Raw genomic sequence first — 27,842 nt, 5'->3', positions numbered from 1 at the left:
GATTCCCATTGCAAACGGTGGCCATTTTTCCGCACTTTTCCTTTGTCCGGTGGACTATTTCGACACCTAAATGTCCGTTTTCTTCTCATATTGAGAGATCTGTCAGCACACCGTTCTTACAAATAGAACTTTAACCTGTATTTCCGCGCGATCTATGGCCGAGCGCAGTCGCCGAAGCCCACGACGGCTCGAACGAAGCCCGGCGAAAGATTCCGAAGCTCCGTCAAATTTTAACTCGTGGACTGTAGTAAAATTACGAGAAGAGTTGAAGAGACGAGGTTTTCCTACAAAAGGCTTGAAAGCAGAATTGGTAACTATATATTTTCCAGACACTTTAATTTTTTGTCCCTTGAAACGGTGACCAAATAATCTTTATTTAAATATTCAAAAATAAGTTGTTGCTTTTCCGCTGTAGGTTGCTCGTTTGGAGCACACAGATTTAGGATCTCCGAACGAAATGCCCGAAGAATCGACCAATAGGTAAGCAATTTCGAGTTTTCTCCGTTAGTTAAGATTGCCATGTCGCTGCAAGAATACATTTAGTCAACAAGGCTGCTACATAAGTCCGTTCATTCATAGAATTTTAAAGCTATTAATTATGTGTCTAGTCATGATTCGATCAGATGTTCTGCGCGTTCATGATCACTTGCATAAGCTTGCTTACGTGTTCAAATTCTAGTCAAAGTAAACCCAGACTTGTTTACGCAAATGCAATAATTTTTTTTTTCGTTTTTTGTGCTTATGATTGCTCGTTAAGTAGGAAGAGATTTGTAAATTCATTATTTGATGGCTTTGGAGTTTTTAGTGTGGTCCATTTCTAATTTTCGTAATCAACTTAAACCAAACTCGGAAATCATGCTTTGATTTATGATGGGCACGTGTTAAAATAGTGTGTCGTAATAATAGCTTGTTAACTAATAGTTTATAGCTTGTATTGTGTTGAAAACTTTCTTGGAGGTCATCTATCAGCTGTATCAAGTTGATCACACTGTTCTTTCACTGGTTGAATTATCCCCTTGTCTTTGTGTAGGTTTGTTGCCAATCAGCTACACTGTAGTATAAAATAACAAAAGTTTACAAAGGTCCCTAGCCTATATGTACATAATTTGTGTCTTTGATGAATAACACAGTGGATTTTTTGTTGTTGTAAAAAAATGTAATTTATTTACCCATGTCATGGAGATCTCTCAGGAGCTCATTAAGGCTGGTTCTCATATAATCGCCCCGATCCTTTCGAATCCTTTCTATCGCCTCTGTCACTCCAAAGAGTTTTCTTGTGTTCAGGGCGATTATATGAGAACATTACATGGGCTACCGCTAACATCTGCGGTGATAAAAAATGAAATAAACGTTGAACATCTGTTCAATTTGGTTGCCATTCCAATTCAGGTACAGTATACACTAAATGCATTTCCAAACATTGTGCTCTCGGCAAAAGAATACTTGGAATAATCCATGCAGATAATGATGGTATTTCCTTTTCGTGGTTCAGCTTAATTTTTCAAACAGCTAACAAAACTGGTGACTAATGGCAGTGAAGTTAAACATCAAACATAATAAAGATGGTAAATTTCAAGCTTGGTGATAAATAGTGAAGAAATTATTCAACATGACACGAGCGTGGGACAAAGAAAAAAATCTGAGTCCCCGACGGGAATCGAACCCATGGCCTCCCAGATACCGGTTGGTATCTGATGCCTGTACAAAAAATAGTAAGCAGAAAATACTGCTGGATTGAGTTCAAAAGAGATGCCCTTTCTCATTTCCTTGTATGAGCAATTGAAGGAGTTGTTCCAAAACATAAATTATGATTTGTAAAAATAAATAAGAGTAGGAAATTTCTTTGCAGAGAAAGTGAATCGTGCATTTCCATCAAAAAAGGCACCGTCCTGCTTTTTGTTTTGTTCATGAAGAAGTTTAATCAATTGTTATTTTGTTTCTCAAATTTTCTCATATATAGTTTTGATTAATTGGTGACAGGACTTTGTGTCGTCCAATTTTGTTTGTAATCACACTCCTGATTAACAAAAGCAAAGTGTGGTCGTTCGATTTTGTAATCACTTGATGCATTACAGACCGAATTGGACTCCAATCAGTTCTTTTACCATTGTTAGTAATGGCTATTCTAAATAGCTATTCTGGAATAAATTAACAACTATTCACCGAAGTGGAGGTGGCTAGTGGTGGATATTTACCGAGCCGCAAAGTGGTGAGGTAAATATCCACCACTAGCCACCTTCACTTCAGTGAATAGTAACTGTTGTTAAATATAATTAACAACTATTCGCCAAAGAGTTGGTGGCTAGTGGTGGATATAGCCACCAACACTGAGGTGAATAGTTGTTTTAGTATATATACTCAAACAGTGAGATAATAATTATAGCCCTAAAGGATGACTTTTGACTTGTTAATTACATTTAATAAGTACAGTTTTCGCACGCGAGTTGCTCGGAGGTGAATAGCAAAGGATAATCAGGGTTTGAGCAGCCAATCAGCGCGCACCAAAAATGCTATATCCACTATTTGAGTATATACTAATCTAGAATACAAACATGTATGTTGTATTTCCACCTTATTCTGATATAATCTAGGTCACTTGAATGCATCCTAAGATTTTTTCATTTTATTTGTAGCAAGCAACAAAAATCCTCTAATAATACTGGGGAAGCAAGATACAGAAACAAAATGAAACAAGGTATGTGAACATTAACTGAAACAAAACTTCTGTTTCTCTTTAAAAAGCGTGACTTGCACTCTGCAATACTGTCAAATATTTCAGTCTGACTTTTGCATGTTAATTATTTATTTTCATAATTTGAAACAAAGAAAAATTAAAGGCCACAGCATTTAATATTCATCTTGCTTTGTTGCTTTGCTTCTATATACTGGTATAATTTATACATTTTTTTTTGCCTCCCCATGTGTTTTTCTGCAACAGCTGAAAATGATCATGTGGTGAATAATCAAACTCTACCTTCTAATGGAATCAGTGATGTTGTGATGTCAGAAGAGGATATGCAAAAGCAGAAAAAACTTGATCAGAAAAAGAGACATGGCATCGTCCTTTGGCGACGTCCCATTGTAACCTTGACGTACTTCTGTTTCGAGATGGGAATTCTTTTACATGATTATAAGGAAAGGTAATATAATGATATAACTTATTTTTAATATGTACCCCCAGTCAAGTTTTGCTGTTTTTCAGATGTGGGAATCATTAACCCTTAATTATTTGATCAAATAGTGGAGTCCTGATTTCTGAGATTTCTGATGGTGCAAGAAATTGGTAGTTAAATTGTGTAGTGTTTCCCTGAGTAAAGCAGATCTATGGGAAACGACTTTTTGGTTCCAGTTTTTGGGGGTTTCTAGAATTCAAGGGTATGCAAGTCAAGAAATCTGGATTCCACCGTATAATGTTCTTTTTTGTATATATTTTTTCAGAATATTGAAACATAAGAAGACTGTGACGTCCATAGTTTTGATCTCTGTGTTGATCACTCTTGCATATAACTTGGAGGGAGCACATCAGGAGGTACATGTACATATTTGCATGCCATAAGTTATTGTTAATTTCAGGACTGATCTGAGTGATTTCTGCAAGTTTCTAACTGCACATTAACAGTATAACGAGGATTTCTCAAGTTTCTAACTCACGTTTCTAACTGCACGTTAACAGTATGAAAAAAAAATAATCAGAGTGAATCTTGATCAATAACTGCATGATGGTCAGATCTTACTATAATTATTATGCACTGGTACTGCATGTACTCTGATAATGCCTGAGATACACTGTAACAGAAATAGGACTTTCAAAAATGCACTCAAAAAATGTACATTTGAAGGGGTGCCGGGAATAAAGCCCTAAGTGACTTTCGTTAGATTGCTAGATTCTTTTTCCAATTTGCCTGAGTATGCTTGTAAATTAAAGGGAGAATTCCATATGAGACTAGGAGTTGCATGCATGTCGGACCTCATCCATGCACCTGTTCAGTTTGTACTCACTTAAAATCATTGAGACTTGTCTGGGTGAGTGGGTAAATGGTTTTCTCCATCCCTGAAATAATTTACACTGACTGTAGATAATGTTTGTTTACCAGAGTTTGGATTAGCAAAACCTTAGGATTGGGACAATGATTGTACAAGTAACATCAAAATGTTCAGTTCGAACAGTGTGACCAGGGTTTTTTATATAATAACACCCTGGCTTTTAGCCAGGATTTAAAAAGTGGGAGTCCAAAATTTTTTAAGGCCTGACTTTGTCCCCATTGGAGGGCCTGAGAAGCATGTAAGGTGTTTTTCTGCAGTTATGAGAAAGTCCATAGGACTCCTGGACTCCCACCTGGCTAAAAGCCTGATAACACCCCCTTTGTGAATATTTGTGTAATTTCTTTGCAGTCCTTTAGCCAGATGAAGTCTGTGTTGTTCTGGTGGGCATACTGGGTTGGTCTTGGGATTCTCTCATCTGTTGGACTCGGCACTGGCCTGCATACCTTTCTCCTGTATTTGGTAAGTACTTGCTAACAAAATAACACATATTAAGCATACTAAGTTGAAACATAACAGATGTAATGGATGGATCATTATGTGGTAGGCTGCCTGTCGTGGCCTAAGGACCTACACTGTAATCTCTCTTATGTAAGTTTTGCCATAATCGACTTCTTCAGGGCTGTCATTAAGGGCCATTAACCCCGGGGGGGGGGGGGGGGGCACTCCCATACATGAGCTATATAGGTATGTGCCGCTGTGAAGGGTATGGTTTTTAAGCAGTTTAGTCTGGGATAGGGTATAGAAATCAGACAGTTTTGGTCTAGAAAAGGGTAGCATTTGCTGGAAAACTGCTCTGTGTTATGACGAATTTAGTCCAGAATAGGAATAGAAACTCAGGAGAGAAAGATACTTTCCTAAACGTAAATAAAATCATCGCAGCATCGTTGTTGACAGATGGTTTTCCATTAAAACACTGATAGTGACACAGTTCTAAAAAATGCAAGTCTGGGATAGGGTAGGGATTTACGGTGTCTAGTCTAGTATAGGGTTGCAAAAATCAGCTGAACGTGGTCTGGTATAGGGCAAGGGCTTCAAATACCCAGCGGGCCGTTAACCCATAGTGCAGTACCTGTTATGGCTGAGTTCACTCAATGTACAGTAATGGGTGAAGATGTTGATTGTCTATGTAACTCTTGCATAGAGAACAAAATGCTATTATAATTTCATTTTTCTAGGGACCTCACATTGCATCAGTGACGCTAGCTGCATGGGAATGTGGCACTTTAGACTTCCCTGAACCACCATATCCTGATGAGTAAGTTTTTATCATACATGTTACAAGTCAGGGAAAAAATATCTACTTACTGTAGACACACAGTCTAAACTGATGTCTGTGGAACTTCGGGTTTCAGGACTTGGGAGAAAATTAACTTACTGACCCAATTAATTGGCTAGCAGCATGTCAGATTTTACCCAACAAAAGTAATTTTTCGCTAGTTCAATATATTGATTTGTCTCAAGAACTGTTGAATATTCTGATTTTTTTTTTCCTGTTCTTCACTAGCCGAAGTGACCAGTAGAAATGTTAAACCTGGAAGCCAAAACCTAATTTTTACTTGTCTTTGGTTAGTTGGCTACTGGTAAACTTGAGCTCTTAGGAGGGTTCTGCTCTTAGGATCGCCTGTACATATGCAAGATAAATAAAATCGATTTTCTCAAACTTTGTCAGGATAAAGGCTTTTACTAACTTGTTTCAAAAATGTATCTCTGAGATTGTTTCGATTTTTATTTTTTTCGTCGAGACGACTCTTCGGATTTGGCCGCTCGAAGCGCCAAATTCGGCTCTAAAATACTACTTTTTTCGAAGGCGAGTATAAAAAATATGATCCGTAGCAGCAAAGGCTGGTACATAGTATTAAAATATCATCTTTCAACAGTTATTTAACGCTCTCAGATCCGAATAAAATTTAAATCTGAATTTTTATCAAATTTTCAAAATTATACGCTTCGGCCATGTTGCATCACGCTTAAATTTAGGTCAACTTCGTGAGCCAAAAAGTCAATCTGGTACATGGATTAGGCTGTCAAAACTATTTCTCTGAATAAAGGTATCACTTCATCTTCGATTTTATCCAAAAACTAGCCTGGGTAAATAAAACGGAAAAAATCGAGAGCGGCTTGAAAACTTGACACTTGAGCTAATTACTTGACATTTTGACCTTTCATGTTGCGATTGTTATCGCACAGATTGATCTAGAAAGTTCGACTTTGGGTCTTATTCCCCGTCAAATAGTATTTTTAGTCTCCCAAATAACCGAGCGAAATCATTTATTATATTTTACAGTAAAAATAAGCCTCAAATGAACATTCTTAGCACGTTTATTTTGAGTTACAAATTCTGCAAATTACATCTGGCGGTTTGGCGAGGTCCGACAATGCACGCAATGAAAATATCAGTTTATAAATAACCACCGAGGTAAATCTTCCTTAAAAATCGAAGAATAGATAGTAAACTAAATTAATTACACATTTTCCTACCTTTATCGAGCCTATTTTGACGAGAAGTGGTAACGTAAATGCGTCCATTCTACAAATCCATAAACTGTCGGCGAATGTTATCAAGTTACATATTAACCACAGACACAGGGTACCCAAGCACCCCTTGAAGACTGGGGAGGTGGGGGACGGGTTTTGTACAATGTGTAAAGAAAAACGACTCAAAAAAAAAAAAAAAGAAAACGCTAAATTTAAAGGCTATAAAGCAAGTTATAGCAGAAGTACATAATCTAAATGCCGTGTGACCTTGCCATTAAACATTTCACTCAGATAACAAATTAAAACTAAAAACAAATTCAAAAAATACTCCGAAATAAAGGGGAAGCATCGATCTAATTTTATGAGATCTGTGATGGAAAAACATCCGATGATAACCAGAGATGGAAAAAGTTGCTTTCCGTTTCAATACAGTGATAAACTCCTTGAATTTAATATTACACAGGCAAATTATGCGCGCTCGAAGGGGGAATAAAAACCAAAGAAAACGAAACCATTGGTAGAATAAAATATTTATTTTTTGGTTAAAGAAAGTATGTTTCGCTTTGCTGAACGTCTTTAAATCAACAAAATAATATTTTCTTGAGCTACAAAAATAACCACGACTTGAAGCTCGTTTGGAATACTCGTTTTCTGAATTTCGATATTAAAACTGCTAACTGAAAATTGTTTGGGAATATTTTCGAAAAGCGAGCGATACAACAATTGAAAACACATTATTTTTATTGGCCATTATTTAACTCTAGCGTTTTGACAGTCGTATTACTCTTAAATTTTGATTTTAATTTATAACCGTCTGACAGTTCGCGCCAAAAGCCGTCTACGTAATTTTCGCGCGCGAGGCCTGTTCTAAAAATAGCGCACACGCAAATCCGATAGCACAAGACCTATTACCAGAGATGTGGTCTTCTAGATCATGTACTTCTGGTTATAGTGGAAATTTTGCTTTAACAATGAAAAAACTCTTTGCTTTCGGTCACTTTTCTTGTCCCCAATTCTTTACTCTAAAAAGGTGCGACACAGGATAATATTTATAATGATAATCATCCTTAGTTTAGTTTTCCTTTTTTCTTTCCACCTGACACGATTGTGTTATCTTTGCCTTCAATAAATTAATTGGCATCTTGGGCAAATAGATACCTAACCAGGAACTGTAAGAAAAATACCGCCGATAGTCAGTTTAAGGTGAGATTCGTCGATATCAAACACCCCTGCGAGAAAATATTGATATACTACAGCTTTTTAACCGAAGTTTCCATTCAAAGTCACACCCCCTCCCAACAGACCCGCTTCGCAGGATGTTTTAAAAAATTTCTGTCATTTCTGGATACGAGATAAAAAGGCGGGAAATTTAGTGTTAATGAGATCCCGCTACGACCAGCGTGACAAACCAGACAACGTAGTTTATAGTAACCTACGTAGTTTTTGGGTGTGCATTTGGAAAACGCTCGTTTTCTAAATGCGCATTCAAAAACTTCATAGCCCCGTTCTTCGCAGGCTACTGTAAAGACAACTGTAAAACACCAAATGCGTAAAGATTTTTTTGAATTTTTACCAGCCTCGTTTCCAGTGCCTCTCTCTTTTTCCTCCCTTGGGAACAGGGTTGATTGTTTTTTTTTTTTTTTTTTGCGTGACGATCATGCAGAATGTGTGATACAGTACCGGGATTTTGTAATCAGATTGTGCATAGCGACCTTAACTAGACAAGGCCCGATATTAAATGCATCTTCTTTTTAAAACTAAGCTGTTCATAATTGGAATACGCAAATAAAGTCAACGATCACACAAATAATTTGACCAATTATTTTAAAATACAAAACATACCGTATTTACTCGAATAAGCGCCCCCCCCCCCCCGATTAAGCGCCGCAATTGGGACAAAAAAGTTAATAAGCGCCGCCCCCGAATAAGCGCCGCAGCCCCGGTGCGGCGCTTATTCGAGGGATTCCGTTTAACTAAAACAGCAGTACAAATCAGTTCTAAAACAAACTGGGACATTTCTTTCCATCAAAAGCGATGTTTTGCAGTTTAATGTGTTTGTTTTTCCGCTTGCCCATAAGTTTTCTATCCAACATTTTTACAATATGTAGTTCTCTGGTAGTTCTGTATATGTTGTGAAGGTCGCGAACATTGCCAGGACAGCTAGCACCACTTCTGTTTTCAGCAAGAGACGAATACTGACAATCAAAAGACGCTATTTTCAATTACTGTAAAATATAAGATTCCTTGTGGCGTCCAAATTTTAAATAAGCACCGCCCTCAAATAAGCGCCGCCCTCGAATAAGCGCCGCACTTGAAGCGCGAAAAATTAAATAAGCGCCGCGGCGCTTATTCGAGTAAATACGGTATACTAAGCTGCTAACCTCCTCGAGAGAGTACGAGTTTCGCCTCACAATCTAATAGAGAGTCTCCAATAACACGGTAGGTTCCCACAACGACACATTTAACATTAGCCGGATTAGTGGCACTGGATCCGCACCCAGGGGGGGGGGGGTACTCCGGGATCCAAGTGACGGGGCGGGATGTGCGAAGGATATTTTGGGGGTCGAAATTTTCGATTCCGGGATTTTTTTGGGTAGGAGAATTTGGCAGGTATTTTTTTGGGTGACTTGATTTAAATAGGGGATTTTTTTGGGGATTAAAATCAAACTAAAGTGCCTTGGCGCGGCCTTGGCAATTTAGGGGTAATTTGACTAGGGATTTTTTTGCTCGTTTTTTTTGGTCCAGGGATTTTTTTGGGTAATGTCGGGAGACTTAGGGATTTTTTTGGGTCCTGAGTTTTGCCTCCATTCGATCATCCCCGTCACTTTGATCCCGGAGTACCCCACCTCCCTGGGGATCCGCACGCTCCTCCAACAAGTGTGGCAAAACCACATGAAGCCATTGATCGTGAATTAAAGCACAATTCTACTAGTTTTCCAGCTAGGTATTTCGCAACCCAAAGTGTGCACAACACAGTTGGAAGTTAATTTTAAAAACAAGACAACAACAGCAGTTTTCCAAGGGCAATATCGTTTGTTCCCACAAACACGTGTACCGCAATATCGGGAAATTTGATACCAGGAAGTAGCGAACCGCTGTCACACATCCGGGTGATAAGAAAATATGTAACTTGCAAACGAACGCTTTGTACAAGCAACGGCAGCAACCGTGCTACAATTTCTCGTCAAAATACGCTCGGTTGAGGTAAGAAAACATGTTATTTAATTAGTGTACTATCCATTCTTCGAGTTTTACGAAAGATTTTTATCGGTTGTGATCTATAAATTGATATTTTCGTTGCGTGCATTGTCCGATGTCGCCAAACGGCGAGGTAATTCAAAATAAACTTGTGCTAAAGATTCTCATTTGAGGCTTGATTTTGACTCTGAAACATAATAAATGAATTCTCTCGGCTATTTGGGAGACTAAAAATACTATTTGACGGGGGATAAGACCCAAATTCGAACTTTTCTAGATCAATGCGTGCGATAACAATCGCAACATGAAAGGTCAAACCGCCAAGTAATTAGCTCAAGTGTCATGTTTTCAAGCCGCTCTCGATTTTTTCCGTTTTATTTACCTAATCTAGTTTTTGGATAAAATCGAAGATGAAGTGATACCTTTATTAAGAAAAATAGTTTTGACAGCCTAATCCATGTACCAGATTGACTTTTCGGCTCACGAAGTTGACCTAAATTTAAGCGTGATGCAACATGGCCGAAGCGTATAATTTTGAAAATTTGATAAAAATTCAGATTTAAATTTTATTCGGATCTGAGAGCGTTAAATAACTGTTGAAAGATGATATTTTAATACTATGTACCAGCCTTTACTGCTACGGATCATATTTTTTTATGCTCGCCTTCGAAAAAAGTGGTATTTTAGAGCCGAATTTGGCGCTTCGAGCGGCCAAATCCGAAGAGTCGTCTCGACGAAAAAAATAAAAATCGAAACAATCTCAAAGATACATTTTTGAAACAAGTAAGTATAAGTCTTTATCCTGACAAAGTTTGAGAAAATCGATTTTATTTATCTTGCATATGTACAGGCGATTCTAAGAGCAGGACCCTCTTAGATGTGCCATACAAATCCTGGTTATAACCCCCCCTCCCCCCCCCCTCCTTTCTTCTCCTTCCTCCTAATTCTCATTCATTGCGATTAATTGTTACCAATTTTAAAGAATATATGTATATATGTTGTGGTTTAATTTTATGTTTGGTTTAAAATTTTTCAAACCAGTTTGATTTTTATTTCCCTTTGTTTCAGATTATGATAATGAATGTGAGACAATAGAAAATAAAAATCAAACTGGTTTGAAAAATTTTAAACCAAACATAAAATTAAACCACAACATATACAATGACGTGAATGCTGTCTCTTTTTGTCAAATTGTTTTGTTTTAATTGAAGTGAGTTAAGGTATCTGGGTATAAATACACAAAGATTTTGAAAGGTATTGAATTTATTTGATTAAAGCTGACAATCACTTACAAAAAAACTGTTGCATCTAGTATCCAGTGTCCCGAGGACGACCACACATCCCAGGTTAACATGTGGACTATCATGAGTAAAGTCAGGGTAGAGGCTTTTATGTGGGTAAGTTGATGGTCGGTGCAGTTGTATTGTCTCTATTTATTATTCTAGCATTTTCTACAGAAACACATTCCATTGGGGGAAGGGGGTGGGGGGGGGGGGGAGTTAGACAGGTTGCTTGTGCTACTCATTGAACAGCCTGTAAATCCATTTTAATGTTGTGGTTCAATTTCTCTTTTTCTTTGTTCCATGTTCATTTATCATGAGCCTCTTGCTCGGGAGACTGGGCAACTACTCCCCATGCTTTTGATATTAAATAAAATAATTACCTTTTCCTTTTTACCTTTATATATTGCACAAGAACAAAGGAAAACAACAATTGAACCAAGATTATTTAGCAAGGAGTTTTATACATTATTATTTCAATTGACAGTCATATATCTTGCCATTACAACCACAACTTTTTATACCTCAAATAAGTGCTTCAGGGGATTATTTACAACTCCACCTTGAAATCTTGGCGTTAATGCGAGTCTCTGGTGTTTAATCAGGCAATATGGTTTAGTACATGTCTTGTACAGCTAGTTCTCATTTGCATTACACACATTGTAACTTACAGTACTGTAATATTGACTGTTTTAGGGTGCAGGTACTGCCATTGGAGAACTCCCTCCTTATTTCATGGCAAGAGCAGGTACAGTAACTACTAACATGATGTCTTACTTACATCATCCACTTCTCTGACAAGTATTATGATTGTGTATACAGTAGAACCCGGTAACTCGAACTCAGATAACTCGAACAACCCCGCTAACTCGAACAAACTTCCATTTCCCTTGGATTTGACCCCACTTTTCAGTCATTTTCACTCGGTTAACTCGAACTCGGATAACTCGAAAACCCCGCTTACTCGAACTAAATTTTGTTTTCTTGATCAAAATTTGGGTCAAATATACCCTGATAACTCGAATTCTAGTTCTTGCAACTCGCCACGGATGCCCATTGAATTATGCCATTAGCTCTTGCTGTCGTGTATTTGGATATAAACACTAAAACGAGCACTACAGCAATTTGATTTTAATTTTGCAACGAACAGATCACGTATTTGATAGTCATTTTCCACTCTTAACCTAAAAATGTATGATCTTGTGAGAGTTTCTGACGAAATAAGTTTAATTTGTACTGTACTGTGTACCGAAGGGCTGAAAAATCAGTAAACTATCAATTATTAATCTGGCAAATTGAATATTCAATCGACCCCGATAACTCGAAACCCCGCTAACTCGAACTGTTTTTCGTTTCCCTTCAGGGTTCGAGTTACCAGGGTTCTACTGTATAAGTATTATGTACTATACAGGACTGCATGCGCAAATAACAGTTGGTCATCTGACACTGGCCAACCAAAATTTGCTTATGTCCGACGAAATACCAAGTTTGGTCAGACATAATGTCTGGACAACTTTTGATTGTAAATCATTTTACGGCAACAGTGAATAAAAATTCAACCTTTTGTTTTTACTGATGTCCGAACACAATTTTGTTTTGTCTGACCAAGATGGTTGTCTTACTATGACATATGTCCTTTCAAGTGAAAAAAAATTATTCGCACCCCTGTGTATTTATGTGCAGTATAAATATAAATGTAAACAATCATGTAAATCATGTCTCATTTCAAGTTGCCATGTTGTAGTGCACTCAGTGGGACATTACTCCTACCTGACATGAGGTTGAAATGAATCTGAAACAGGTTCCATCTTGTGTTCACATGAGAACTTGATGCTGAGATACGGGATAGAGCCTTTGCCAAGGCAGGCCCCTCCCTGTGGAATGAGCTTCCTGTTGACATTTGCAAAGCGTCATCAGTGGAGACTTTTAAAAGTCAATTGAAGACTTTCCTTTTTAAGAAAGCATTTCGCGTTTAAGCGTTTTAACTTTTCAATCACACTGTTTCTAGTTTGATTTGTATGTAGGTTCATTCTAATTTTTATATTTTTATATTATTTTTAAATATTAGTAAACAGCGCTTTAGAATATTTATAGTTTTAGTGCTATATAAATGTATTAATGTAAATGTAAATTTTCTCTGTGACTGTTTAAGATAGATTCCTCTGAAAGTTCGAGCAATAAGTGCAAAAATTCATTACCGCCTATAGCATCCCATGGTGACATTTTGTAAACTGTTTGAAACATCTCACTGTAATTCATTTCAGTCTCCAATTGACCCTGCTATGAAATTCTAAAAGCATTCTCAAGAAAGTTAATGTCAAACCTCGTTAAAAAAGTTTAAAATGCGTGTTATTTTGTTTTGAACCAACCAGAAACGTTCGTTTTAACTAAGATATAGAGAGCTTTAAATTCATTTCTCTCGCGTTCAGTCAGCTAAAAAGTTAAAATTTTGATATTAAAACTGTGACCATACCATGGGTTTGTTTTAATACCTTTATTTTTGCCTTTATTTCTCAATTGTTCGGCGGAACATTAATCTTAACTTTTAAGTGTTGATTGCAGGGATAGTGGACAAGCACCTTCCTACAAATTACTGCCAATTTTCTAAAGAAACTTTAGAAGATTTTTCCTAACATGTCATACATGTACATGTCTTTCTTCAGCACGTTTGTCTGGAGTTGACCCAGATGACGAAGAACTTGAAGAGGTTGAAGAATTGGAAAGGTTAACTTCTCTTGCTGATCAGAGTTTGTGGACTAGAATAAAGAAAATGGTTCTTGATTTAGTTGAGCGTGTGGGATTCTTTGGCATACTTGTTTGTGCTTCGGTGAGTAAAAATGGCAGCCAGCTTTTTATTTTTGTGTCATATTACCATTATGCCATGTCACACCGCATTTTGATATTCAACAGAGCTTTTAATACATGTAAGCAGGGCTCGAAATTAACTTTTTGGTGTACTGGTCCATTGTCCAGTGCATTCAGATTTTCACTAGACAAAAATTAATGCAAGTTGTACTGGCCAGGTGCAGGAGCAACTCAAATAATTAGGTTAACTACAATTAAGCTAAAGTAATGGTTGAACAACTTGCCTTTCCCTTATGAGTCAACCCATGAACTCTGGTTGTTTCAGTCTGAAAGTCTCAGAGTTCATGAATTGACTGGTGGTTGCACAGCTCTGTCAGAACTGAAGTCAAGAGTTTCTTCAGGCCAAAATGGCCTGTGTTTCCAAACTTTTACAGGCCAAGGGGTGATTTTTACTGGCCAATGTCCAGTTGACCACCGTTAGTGTCGAGCCCTGGTAAGTGAGTTCTGTATTAATATGGTATGACCAGTCACAAACTCGAAAGTAACGGACCGGATAAGACCATCGCGGCCTGTGTGGGTGTCTTCCACTCGTGCATGTGACCACTGACCCCGAGCTACACGATCCTCACTCACTAGGACCAAGTCACCTTTGCGGATTTCACGACCAATCTTATACCACTTCTTGAGAGGTGCGAGGGATTTCAGATAATCTGCATGCCAACGCTTCCAAAATCCATTTACAAGCTTCCGATGATACTGAAAACGTTTTGTGAGGGCTCTTGACGTCTGTTCTGAAACACGAGTGTCTTTAGTCGGACACGCTTGAAGATTTCTGCCAATCAGAACTTGTGCAGGGGTAATCACACTGTAGTCATCAGGGTCTGCACCAAGGTAAGTAAGAGGACGACTGTTCAGCTGTGCTTCAATTTCAGTTAAAATAGTAGTTAACTGCTCAGCATCTAACATTGCCTTGGCAAATAGTTTCTTTAGTTACTGTGGTGTTTTGACACTTTTTACAAGCCTCTCATAGAACCCACCCCACCATGGGGCTTTTTCCACAATGAACTTCCATTGAATCTTCTTTTCAGACAAAGCAGTTTGGGTCTGGTCTGATTCCAATACTCTCCAACATTGCTGTAGCTCCTTGTTAGCAGCCTTGAAAGTTTTTGCATTATCTGACCAAATAATGCTGCACATTCCTCTTCTGTGAATCATGCGGCTCAGAGCAAGGAGAAATCGCTCAGTTGTCATATCAGATACCAACTCTAAGTGTACTGCACGGGTAACTGCACATGTAAATAAACAGATATAGACTTTTTCGCCACTGTCTTTCAAATACAAAGGACCATCAAAGTCTAAAACCACGTTAGTGAATGGTGGTGCAGGCTGAATTCTGTCTTCGGGAAGTGGTGCCATTCGCTGACCAAAGGGCTTGTTTGGTAGTGGCGACAAACAACACAGTTCCTTAGTGTCTGACGGACAGTCGATCGTCCTTTGATCAACCAAAATCTCTGCCGCAAAACTGACAAAGTGTGTTCAACTCCAGCATGGAGTTCACGGCGGTGAAAATCATCAATCAACAACCTAACAACAGGATGATTAGAAGGCAAGATAATAGGATGTTTCTCCTCTTCTGGTAACAGTGACTTATGAATTCTTCCTCCAACACGAAGAAAACGACTAGTCGGACACATAACTGGGTTTAAATTGGCCAGGTTGCTGTCCTTCACTGGACCATGCTGTTTACTTGACGCAATTTCTTCAGGAAAACGTTCTTTTTGTACATTAGATATCAACCATTCTTCTGCATGATGTATCTCTAAACCAGTTAAAGGGCTGTCAATTCTTTCCTCTTCTTTCACTCTTGAGTTGCTAACGAATCTTCTGATCCAAGCAACAGTTCTTAGCAAGCGACTATACTTGCTGAACCTTGTGAAATCAATAAATGGCTCTTTGGGTTGCACAACACAACTGACACTAGCTTTACTCTTCCTCTCTGGGTCAACAATTTCACTGTAAGGTTTTGACCTTAAATCCTTGGGCCAATCCTTTTCGGACTCTTGCAACCAAGAGGGTCCTTTCCACCACAAATGACTCTCTCTTAACTGACTTGCAGGTAAACCTCGGGTAGGTAGATCAGCTGGGTTCTGCGGTCCTGGACAATACCTCCAAACACTGGGATCCAACAACGACTGAATTTCAATAACGCGATTAGCAACAAATGGTTTCCACTGCGAGGCTGCTCCTCTGATCCAGTGTAACGTTGAAGAATTGTCTGTCCAACAAACAATGCGGCTAATGGGACAATCGATTGCACCTTTGACATAGGTACAAAGTCTAGCAGTAATTACAGCAGCCATCAACTCTAACCGCGGAAGGGTAATCTTCCTTACAGGAGCCACTCGGGTCTTGGACATTACAAGACTGGTAGATACCTTTCCATCTTCACCAACAACTCTCAGATAAACTGCAGAGGCATAAGCAACTTCTAACGCAACACCAAATGCGTGCAGCTCCACTTTAGGGTTCTGACTTAATGGCAAATCAGTGTAACATCTCGGAATTTGAAGGTGTTCAAGTACAGAAAGCTCTAGAACCCACTGATTCCACTTCAAAGAGACTTCCATGGGAATTTCCTCATCCCATCCAACACCCTTGGTCCACAAGCTTTGAAGAATCAATTTTGACCTCACTAAAAAGGGTGCGATTAGACCAATCGGATCAAATATCTTTGCTGCTAAGGACGCCACCATTCTTTTAGTGTACACTGTCTTTGATCTCGACTTAACAATGTCCACATCAATTGCAAAGACAAGGCTGTCAGTGTGCGTATTCCACTTTAATCCTAATGCTTTCGTGATTGGATGTGTTTCTGCTAGACCACTTTCTAGGCTGACAAGACTAACTGCTGCTCTGTCCCTCTCTGGTATGGCCTCAATAAGCTCAGAGGAATTGCTTGACCATTTTGTCAAATTAAAAGCAGCTTTCTGCATAAGCTCAGTAGCACTTTGCTGTAATTTCAGTGTTTCCTGTACATTGTCTCTCCCTGAAGCAAAGTCATCAACATAAGTGTTCCTCAAGATTTCACTCGATGCAACAGGGAATGTTTCTTTACAACTTTTCACATGCTCTTGAATAGTGCCAATGGCAAGAAACGGACTGGAAACAACTCCAAATGTGACCCTGGTCATTTTGTAAATCTTAGGCGTGGCCTGGGGGTCCAAATCTCTCCACAGATACCGGTGCGAATCTCTGTCTTCTTCTTTTAACCGAATCTGCAAGAACATCTTCTCTATGTCACACATGATACCAACAACATTCTTTCGAAAACGCAGAAGAATTCCGACCAAATCCGGTTGTAACGCTGGGCCTGGCTCTAAGCAGCTTTTCAGAGAGACACCCTTACTATCTTTCGCTGATGCATCAAACACGACTCTTGTCTTGGTTGTCTGCTTGTCTTCTCTGATGATCGCGTGATGAGGGAGATAGAACACAGGACCCCCATCTGTCGGTGTAACTTCATCACAAGGTACTTCTTCAGCAACACCATTTCTCAACATACTTGTTAATCGCTTCTCTGTATGACACAGCTTTCATTGGCTCATGAAGCAGATTCTTTTCTAGATTGTACAACCTTCTTTCCGCTTGCCGGTAATTATCTTTCAATGAAACACAATCTTCCTTCCATGGCAAGGATATTTCATAGCGACCATTATTGTACGTTAGTGTCTCTTTAAACTTCTTCAAAACCACATCTTCAGCATGGGAAGTAGAAATAGAACTTTCAGCAGGTCTAACACCAATGGACTCCAAATCCCAGAACTTTTGAAGTGTTTCATTCAATTGTTCCTCAACACTAATTTGAACATTCATAGACACAGTGCATTCTTGGTCATGACCACCTGTTGGTCCACAGAAGACCCAACCCAAAGTTGTGTGAACTGCAACTGGCTCACTGGAACCCCCTCTTACAATGTCTCTTGTCACAAAGTAATAATAGAAATCCAAGCCAATAATCACATCAATCTCCTGTTCCTCTCTAGGGAATTCTTCAGGAAATACTATGTTTCGAAGGTGAGACCATCTTGATGGATGAATATCCACAGCTTCAGCTGGCCGGCATATTACTGGTGTAGTAAGTGCCTCAATACATTGAGGCTGTCCTGATTTATCAATAGGTGCCACAGTTAACGCAAATCTCTTCCGCAAAGTGCTCTTGGTGGCCTCTCCGCCAAATCCAGAAACAGCAATTTTAACACTCTTTCCATCAAGACCAAGCTCATCAATTACACTCTGCCGAACAAATGATGTCTGAGAACCAGGATCAAAAAAACATCTCACAACTTTTGAACAACCATTTGATCCACACAAAGCTGGCATGGTCTGCAGAATCACCTTTCCACCTGAGCTCACTGCAACAGCTCACTGCAACAACTGGGGACGACACAGGGTGGTAATTCAGGGGGTGATTCCACTTTGACTTCTTCCAAGGGAGGACGAGCTGAATCCAGATGCAGGAGACTGTGATGTCTGCCTTGGCAATGCTTGCATGGAGGTTTCTGGCACACTTCAGCTCTATGACCAGATTCAAGGCATCGGTAACACAGGCCTTTAGACGTTGCTTTTCTGAATCTTTCTTTCACAGGCAATGACAGGAAAGTGACACATGACTTCAAACCATGGTTTTTGTAGCAAATGACACACTTGCTGTCTTGCGTTGCTGCACACAAAGGTGGATGATTTTTGTGACCGGTAAACTTAAAACGACCATCACGATTTCCAGGATTCTCCTTTGACAAAGCTTTCGAATCAAGAGAAGGAGGCTGTGAAGACTCTTTAGCTCTTATCAATTGTTCCAAGAAAGCAAACAGTGTTTTCACTTCCACACAGTCCTGTTTAGCTTTCTCCTCATCAAGCTCTAATTCCCATTTTTCCACAACTTCTTTTGGCAGCTTGTCGACTATTAGAGGCACAAGAACTGGAGCCAAAATTTCAGAATTAAACTTTTCACCCATGGACTCAACAGAGCGAATGTGACCTATCACTTCATCGTTGAAACTGGGTCGAGGCATGCGGAGGCTGTAGACGTGTTTCAGACTGCTCCGCGTAACTTCGTCAATTAATGATGTTTTTAGGCCTTAAACTCTTATGAATCCCAAGCGAACTAGAGAAAGCAGTAATTCGAGCGCGTCTGGTGCATCGCCCGTGGAAAAACGAGCAAGAGAGTTTAACTCGGGTACCTCGCCCGAGCGATCTACTGAGGTCTTCGAAATGTCGGCGGACGCCTTGGAGACGAAATTAGATCTTATCTTAAAAAGATTAGAGATCATGGACAATAAACTTGAGGAGATAAACACTAAGGTGTCCAACCTGGAGACCAAATTCAACTCATTAGAAGGCAGAGTGGAAAAATTAGAAGATGCTCATTCGACCACGAGGACGGCCGTACAAGAGTTACAAAATGGCCTCCAGGAATTCAATACGCAAGTCAACGAAGCGACAGCGGCCCGAGAAAAGGCGAGCGAGTTCTGTGAGAACAGGTACAAAGAATTGGAAAACAAACTGTTGTATGCTGAAGTGTATCAAAGGCGAGAAAATTTGCGTTTCTACGGCATTAGCGAGGAAGAAGAAGGCGGAGACTGTCGCATGGTGCTTAATTCTTTCCTGGAACAGCAATGTGGTGTCCAAACAATGGGTATCGAATTTCAAAGGGTCCACAGGATCGGAAAGCCTCATGATGATGGAAGCCCTAGAGCAATAATCGCTCGGTTTCTTAGATATAGCGACAGAGAAGCAGTTTTCTCAAAAGGAAAGTCGTTGAAAGATTCCGGGTATAGGATCGCTGCAGACCTGCCAAAAGAAATAGTTAACCGAAGGAAGCTCCAGTCGAAGAAGCTGGTCGATGCAAGAAAAGCGGGTAAGATCGCGTATTTCAGCCGCGCTGAACCTGATAAATTGTATATCGATGGACACTTAAACCCACTTTAATTATTGACGTTTACTTTTTTGTTTTGATTGTTTGATGCCTATATTTAGGCACAGCTTGAACTTATATTGAACGCGAATTTGTAACTAGATAAGCTTGCCTCAGTCGTAAATGGCCTTGCTTTCTCCTTATTATGATTTAATAGACGAAGTTATGGGGAACAAATAACCGTTGTAATCATCATTTCCCCTCTCCGCTTAGTTTTCGTATTTAGTTTGTGTTTATTTTTATGTTGTTTTTTGTTTCAATCAATTTCCTCGAGTCGTTCTACGGTGGCACAACAGTGTTTCTGGTCACCTTTTATGTTCTGTCGTTTTCGTTATTCGTTAGTGTCTTGTAGGGTGTTAATTGCAAATGCAATAAGGGAGAGTGTTAATTTTTTTTTTTTTTCCGCAAACAAACGCCTGCTTTACGCAATATTTTTCTTCACAACTTTTGTATGGAAATGAATTCAGGTAACGCTTTTTGTTATTCCATTGACAGCTGCATTGGTGGCCTTTTACAAATTCTAAAAGTTGTGGTAAAATCATGACAGCAAGCAACTTTGCATTTAAACTATTATCCTTAAATGCTCGTGGGATTCGTTCTTTTGAAAAACGGAAAGCAGTATTTGGATGGGTAATGAGACAACAAGTCGACATTTGCTTTATTCAGGAAACCTATAGTACTAAGGAAGTTGAAAATGTTTGGAAAAAGCAGTGGAAGGGTGAGATGTATTTCTCGCATGGTTCTGTACATAGCAGAGGCGTGCTTGTTTTAATTAAAAATAATTTGGAATTCCAAATCAAGTCCATGCGGCAGGACAAAGAGGGTCGTTTTATTTTTCTCGAGGCGCTGGTGCAAGATCAAAAGTTTTTATTAGTAAACATCTATGCTCCAAACAAAACGAGTGAGCAAACTCACTTTTTCGACAAAATCAAGGAGGAATTGGATAACATTGATATAGATGACGACTGTAGAATAATCATTGGGGGAGATTTTAATGTTATTTTAGACCCCAACCTTGATGGTTGTGGGGGCAAACCAAAATTAAAGGAATCAGCTAAGCAGATTGAGAATATTTGCTTACTGTACGATCTAGTAGACATTTGGCGACTTAGGAACCCAGGAATAAGACGTTTTACTTGGACACAGAAAACTCCTGTGATCCAAAGGAGGCTTGATTTTTGGTTAACCGATAATGCCTTGCAGGAGGAGATCGATCAGGTGAGCATTATTCCTTCCATAAAGTCTGATCACTCAGCCATTCTGTTGTCAGTTAATGGAATAGAAGAAAAATCACACGGTCCTTCCTTCTGGAAGTTCAATGCAAGTTTATTAGATGACAATGACTATGTAGCTCTAATAAACGATAGATACCAGGTTTGGGTTGACGAATTTAGGGATATACAAGATCCCAGATTGCTTTGGGATCTCATTAAATTCAAAATTAGACAGGAGACAATTTCATACAGTAAACGCAAAGCGAGGGAAAGGAAGGCGAAATTGACATCTCTAGAGGAAAAATTGACAATCCTTCAAGAGCTTTGTGACCAGGATCCATCTACGGATAAGCAAAATCGGAGATTTAGTCTCTAAAGACAATACGTTTCTGGAAAGTGATAAAGTTCTCAGGTCAAAACTATCACCTAGTCAATTTTTCCTTTTAATGGGAGTAGTCAGTGCCATTCCAAAGGAATGGCGCTCCATTATCAAGGGTGAGAGTATATACCGTGAACCATACTCCTGCCCTGCAAATTCTTTTGAAGTGCCAATAAAGGGGGAAATGTTGGATATTTCTAACATTCCCTCCAAAATAGTTTATGAAGAGTTTCTTTCTCGTAAAGTAATTCCTCCTACTGCCCAAAAGAAATTTAAAAATGACTATCCAAATCTCTCCGTCGATTGGAAGAAAATCTATTCTCTAGCGTTTAGTGTTACTTTGGATACAAAGTTAAGAGCTTTTCAGTACAAATTACTAAACCATATTGTGTATACAAATGACAGACTTTATAAATTTAAGATTGTAGACTCGCCATTATGTGCTTTCTGTTACTCTGAAGATGAATCCCTCGAGCATTTATTGTTTCTTTGTAAAGCAAGCGAGGTATTCTGGAAAGAGGTATTGTCGTGGTTGGCCATCCATAAGAATGAAGTTTTAAATTTTTCTCTCACCGATGTTTTGTTTGGTAAGTTTGATATCGATACAGACTCTATGGTAGTTAACCATATTCTTCTTCTTGGAAAATATTTTATTTATAGGTGTAAGCTTGATAAGATTAAACCCTCTTTACCAGTTTTTAAGGCTAAATTAAGAGCTACTCTTAAATTAGAATTTTACATTGCCAGGAAAAAAGGTACACTTGCTCAACATTACAGAAAATGGAATATCTTTATTCCTGTATTAAGTTAGACTATTTCCTTTTTCCACTCTACCTTTTAAAAAAACTCCACCGAAAATATTTTAGGTCACTCTATTTTTTCGAAACCTGCTTTTTGACCTTTTGTTTAGAAAGCTGGTGTTTGCTTTGCATGTCTCTTTTTTCTTCTGCTCTCCATAGCATAATATACCTTGTTTATTTTTTAACGTGTTTTGTTTGTAGTAAGTAATGTTAAGCTTGTAATAATTTATTGTTGTAGTGTAAGTAAGTATTGTATTAGTGTAAGTAAGTAGCGTTAGGACTGTAAGTAATGTTTAAATTGTAAGTAGTGTTTCTTTTTTCTTTGTAATTTTGTACTGTATGTTTGTATGGCAAGAAATTAAAAATATTAAAAAAAAAAAAAAAAAAAAAAAAAAATCACTTCATCGTAGAATTTACGCATGGAGGTTGCATCATCAGAGGTCAAACGTGGCAAATGAATCAAGGATCTTACATGTGCATCAAGTATTAACCTTGCATGCCCGAATCTTTCCTTTAGGATTTCCAAAACTTGCTTGTAATTCGCTTGTACCACTGCAAAACCTTTCACCGCTTCAGCGATCTCATCAAATACTCTAATTTTTGGACATCTGCCAACGACGGATTGTCAACTACCGAAACTTTTATCGACTGAAAATAGGGTTGCCAGTTCAAAACATTTCCGTCAAAGGTTGGTAGATTAATCTTGGGTAGCTTAACTTGTACTTGAGAGGACGACTGGGATGCGGGTGGATTGCTTGCTAACAATTGCACTTCGGAAACATGTTTACTTGCCAAATAACTTGTCATTTTCGCCATGCTTTCAATTACAGGCGCTTCGTAGTCATTATGACTCACACATTCCGTATCGATCTCTTCATCCTCTAACATTGTGCACATCGTGGCTTGCACTTCCTGCAAGTCATTCCACTTACTAGCGACGTTATCTTTCAACACTTGAACTCGTGCATTATTATCTTGTTGTGACAAGGCTTCGTCGATTAACTTCAACGTGTCTGTGACAGATTTTCTCAGGAATTTTCTCTTTTTCTTGATAGCTTCTAATTCTTTCGACATTTTGAAACACCATTAATTTCACTGACCTCAAATAATCGCAACAACACAGTTTCTGCACATTCACAGAAGTTCCACTCGATCAAGGAGCTGATGCAACACGTGTTTTGGCGCCAAATCGCCGATATGCGAAAACCAACTTCTTCGCAGCAATAAACTAATCCAACACTCCTTTTGCTCGATCAATCGTCGATACTGTTTCTCCAAATCCAATCTCCAACTCGAAGGACCATGAAAATGAACGATTTATTCCATAAAACGTAAACGCAACGTGTTCGACTAGCGTTCGACTACACGTATCTTTTTCAACATATCATAAACTCATCACTAGGACTTAGTCCCCACGCGGTAAATACAAAACGCGCCTTGCACAAAATTAACATAACATTTCAGTTCGGAACACCCAGTTATCTTCTGACTATTTTTCAAAGCAAAGCATTTCTCCTTTTGATAAGTTCTACATCCAACTATAAACTATGTAATAAAAAAGGTAAAGCAACTTTATTTATACACGGTTTGTGTTTAAAGCTAGAAGCTTGTGGGACCGTGTATATGAAACAAATACTGAAAAAATATAATATGTTAAATAAACATAACATGGTTAAAAATCCCAACTGGCAGGAGGCAGACCAGTTGGCTATTCACAAGCATGACCGAGGATTTGAACTCAGGACGACCGAGAACAAATCCAGATAGTGGTCAGAACGGGACTTGAACGCGGGACCTCCAGATTTCAAGTCTGGCGCTCTAACCATTGGCCACGCTGCCTTGTACCCATGCTCAAAGCATTAATACGCTGATTCAGACATGTTTTGTTTTCATGTTGTGCAGGTCCCAAACCCTCTGTTTGATTTAGCTGGTATCACATGTGGTCACTGTCTTGTGCCTTTTTGGACTTTCTTTGGAGCAACACTTATTGGCAAGGCTGTAATAAAGATGCACATTCAGGTAATTGATTGTTTAAAAATAAGTATACTGTATTATTGTGCTTACTGTACATATGATGATAAATATAATAGTTACGGTATACTTAATTGATCTCTTTCCCAAGTGGGACTTTTCAGGATCAATGCAGACAAACACTGAAACAAATACAGTATGCGATTAAAATTCACAACTGTTAAGGCCCGTTTACACAGGCGATTTTTGTCGCGTAACTCAATGCAATTTTTGTCGCGCCGAAGTTGCATCATGTCGCCGCGATATCGCGACGGCTTCATGCAACCTCTGCGCGATATCGTGGCGATAAAATCGCCATGAAATCATCGCGAGTTTGCACGCGTGAAAACTAGCGGCAATAAAATCGCCGCAAGTCATAGGAGTTTCGAACCTGTTCGAAACTTGATGCAACTTCGGCGCGACAAAAATTGCATTGAGTTGCATGACAAAAATCGCCTGTGTAAACGGGCCTTTAGGAGGCAAACCAATTGGCTATTTACAAATGTAGCCGAGGAGTTAAACTTCATTTTTATCAAATCCAGTCAGAACTGGATTTGAACTCAAAACCTCCGGTTTTCATTTTCAAGTCCAGTGCTCTAACCACTCGATCATGCCGCCTCCCTTGACTGTACACAACTGTACAACATTCATAATGTCCATGATATTCATAATGTCATACATGTTACTGACTGGCATGGTTGATTGACACACATTTGGCTAACCATGCACGACTGTTATTAATCAGTAATCAGTAATTTACAATAAGTATTGTTTGTTTTTTATTTGTTGTTGTTGTTTTTGTTTACTTACAAACTTTATTTATTTTTTCCAGAAAACATTTGTTATCTTAGCATTTAGCAAGCATTATGTAGAGGCAGTTTTATCTTTTGTTGGGTGAGTTATAGCACTGTCTCTTGCACCCCTAATGCTTGTTAAAGGAGAGCAAATGCCAGAGGGCCGTAAGAAACTGCATGATTTTACCAAAAAGGCATTAGTATAAGCATAAATCAACCACAGGTGTCGGTGATCAAAACATTTTCGATACCTACATGTTATGTATTCCTTTTAGTTATGTGACTATATTTAGCATGTTGGACTCCAGGTTTGTGTCCTGCCTGGGGCCACTGTGTTGCGTTCTTGGGTAGAGCAGTTTTCAATTGAGTGTGGTAAAACCAAAACCAAAGTAATTACTCTGGCCAATCACAAAGGACACAGACAATCCAGTGAACCAATCAAAACTCGAAGCAAATACAGGTAGCTGATGCGAAGCGCGGGAAAACGTGCGCGAGCGAGTCACGATTGGTTTTCGTTTTACTACTGATTAGCTGAGAAAGTGGCGCGAGATTTGTAAGCCAATCACTAAGCGTAGTAATGCAAAACCAAAGCAAACGCAATTTACTTTCCACACTCAAGTGAAAACCGCTCTATGCCCATGCAGTCTTGGGCAAGACACTTTACTCTTAAAGTTCTTCTCTCCTCCTAGTGGTGGGTACCAGCTCATTGTTTGGACAACCAGACAAAAATGCTTGGGTCTCATCTGTGGTGGACTGGCATCCCATCCAGGGGGGAAGTGGCAATACTCCTTGTCACTTCATGGTCATTCACGATACTGTCATAAGTTCTAGCACTGTGGGCCAGTTAACCCAGCAAGGCGGCCAAGAGCCCCTTGTGCTTAATTAAGAAAATAATGTAAGGCCCGGAAAAGTGTTATGTGTTTCTATGATATGGTAAAGTTAATGTGTGGATGATTGGGAGATCGAGAAAAGCGACCAAATGGCTCGGTTGCTAGAAAAAATCCCGCCCCGCCACCCACGGGATTTTTGCACTCTCCCCAGTTTTCGCTCGCGTTCGTAAACCAAGATGGCGGCCCGTCGGACTGAACGATCGATCTCTACGACTTCACGGAAAAATAGGGGACTGTGAACAGTCTCATCGGTTGCATGAGTCAAGATTTTGACTATATGTGTACTTACTTATTTTGTTCCGCTTCTGTAGGGACATTCCCACCGTTGGCCCATATATTCAGAAACCTTTTAAGATAGCATTGGAAAAGCAAAAAGAGAAATTACATAAAAAACCAGGACAAGGGACTAGCACCTCAGTAAGTGTTGGCGAACGGGTAGTTGGCTAGAAAACTTATTGGCAAAACAATATGCTTGCATGTACTTAATTAACGCGAATTTGATACGTAGTAATTTTTATAGCAACCTGCGCTATTTAAAAGACAAAACAACAACGTCCAACAACAGAACTCAATGTTTAATTCTGATAAACTATACACAACAAAGATATTTAAACAGACCATATGGTGAATAATATTCAGTGAAAGGGTCCAGGGATGGAATACATCCTATCCTTGTGCTTTTCACTGCCTCTGTTATTCCTGTAGCTTTGACGGAGAAGTAGATGTCGTAACAACATAACTTTTACGGAAATAATTAATAAAGGTGTCTTAAAATAACAATGCTGGAAAATAGTAATGACGTAAATTAAGGTACATGAAATTAACGCGAATTTTTGAAATTCGCGTTAATAACATGTATCGTTAATTTCCTATAGTAAGGTATTACATTAAAACTTTAGGAATTCAACAGTTGATCGTGTAATTCTTTTCTTCCTCCTCCACAGGAACCAAATATTCTCGCGTGGATATTTGAGAAACTTGTTATCGCCATGATCATCTACTTCCTGCTGTCAATCATCAACTCTATGGCCCAGGCCTACGCTAAACGCTTGGATGAGAGAAAAAGACAATCGCAGAAGCCTGCAAAGGGCGAGTAATTCAAATCCAAGATCCAAGAATTTTTTATCTCAAGCTGTGATTCTGTACTAAGTGACTTTCACCTGAAATTTTTTAATATCGCACAGTGTGAATAAATATCCCGAGTTAATAAGCAGGAGGACAAAGATAATATAAAATATCGAACGGCTTGGGCTTTGACTTCAATCACAGGGCAATCTTTGCTGGTCTAGGGAGGTACGCGGACGCGCAGAGCTCATATGCAGCTGTTCTTTACATCTGCGTTTGAACGAAGAGTGAAAATTCTGGTGATAACTTGTGAACATCATGCTCTGCAGAACAAGAGTCGAAGAAGAGAAAAATAAAAACAGGCTGCACTTATTCGTCTCCTCGGACTCCGCTCCTTGGAAGGAAAAAAAAGCGAGGGGCTATAAGGGGGAATTTCGCCCTTGATCAGGCTTGGATGTATCTTATGATCAGTCGTAAGCAGGAACAAAACTTGGGTTAGGCTTAGTCAAGTGTAGCCTTCAGCCGAGCTTTTAAAGGGACATGTTTCAGGGACACACCAGAAAATGTAGCGGGGCAAGTGATAAGTCCTTTCGTGTGTGTTGGTACTTTTTAGGGGACGTGCCGCAGCAACACCCCCCCCCCCCTCCCCCGCTACATTTTCTTGTCTTTTTTGTGTGTGTTCTTATGGTGATTTTGTCCCTGCTGCATGTCGCCGTGGCATGTCCCTACTTTGTGTGCCAGGGCCATACCACCAGAGCATTCTGCATCACTGCAAACAGAAACGGACGATAGAAAAACATCGAGAACTATTGACTTTTACTCGAAAACGGATATTTAAGTAAACCACGTAGCGCGGCACACTCGCGTGGTGGAAAAATGAAATGAAAATTTTTCGCGCTTCTCGCGTTTCCCTC

At 39.2% G+C, this 27,842-nt stretch overlaps 1 protein-coding gene and 1 long non-coding RNA gene across 2 annotated transcripts; one reads left to right on the top strand and one right to left on the bottom strand.

Annotated features, from left to right (window-relative positions):
* Window positions 1-27,300, top strand: LOC144646198 (vacuole membrane protein 1-like). The gene is made up of 14 exons (XM_078505744.1): window positions 1-310; window positions 416-480; window positions 2,634-2,695; window positions 2,939-3,140; window positions 3,439-3,529; window positions 4,393-4,503; window positions 5,220-5,299; window positions 11,030-11,114; window positions 11,694-11,745; window positions 13,661-13,824; window positions 24,072-24,188; window positions 25,012-25,073; window positions 26,175-26,280; window positions 26,808-27,300. The coding sequence occupies exons 1-14, from the start codon at window positions 155-157 to the stop codon at window positions 26,958-26,960; spliced, it is 1,506 nt and encodes a 501-aa protein (XP_078361870.1). The 5' UTR covers window positions 1-154; the 3' UTR covers window positions 26,961-27,300.
* On the bottom strand, window positions 4,352-12,897 carry LOC144646264 (uncharacterized). Its single transcript, XR_013569380.1, has 2 exons — window positions 12,768-12,897; window positions 4,352-4,514 (listed from the first exon to the last, which is right to left on the bottom strand). It is a non-coding gene; the product is annotated as an uncharacterized LOC144646264 (long non-coding RNA).
* Window positions 27,301-27,842: the final 542 nt, after the last annotated feature.

Source organism: Oculina patagonica, chromosome 3 (assembly GCF_052425735.1).
Source record: "Oculina patagonica isolate OP01 chromosome 3, crgOcupat, whole genome shotgun sequence".
Lineage (NCBI taxonomy): Eukaryota > Metazoa > Cnidaria > Anthozoa > Scleractinia > Oculinidae > Oculina > Oculina patagonica.
The sequence above is the reverse complement of the archived record's forward strand: the minus strand, read 5'-3'. Positions and strand labels throughout refer to the sequence as shown.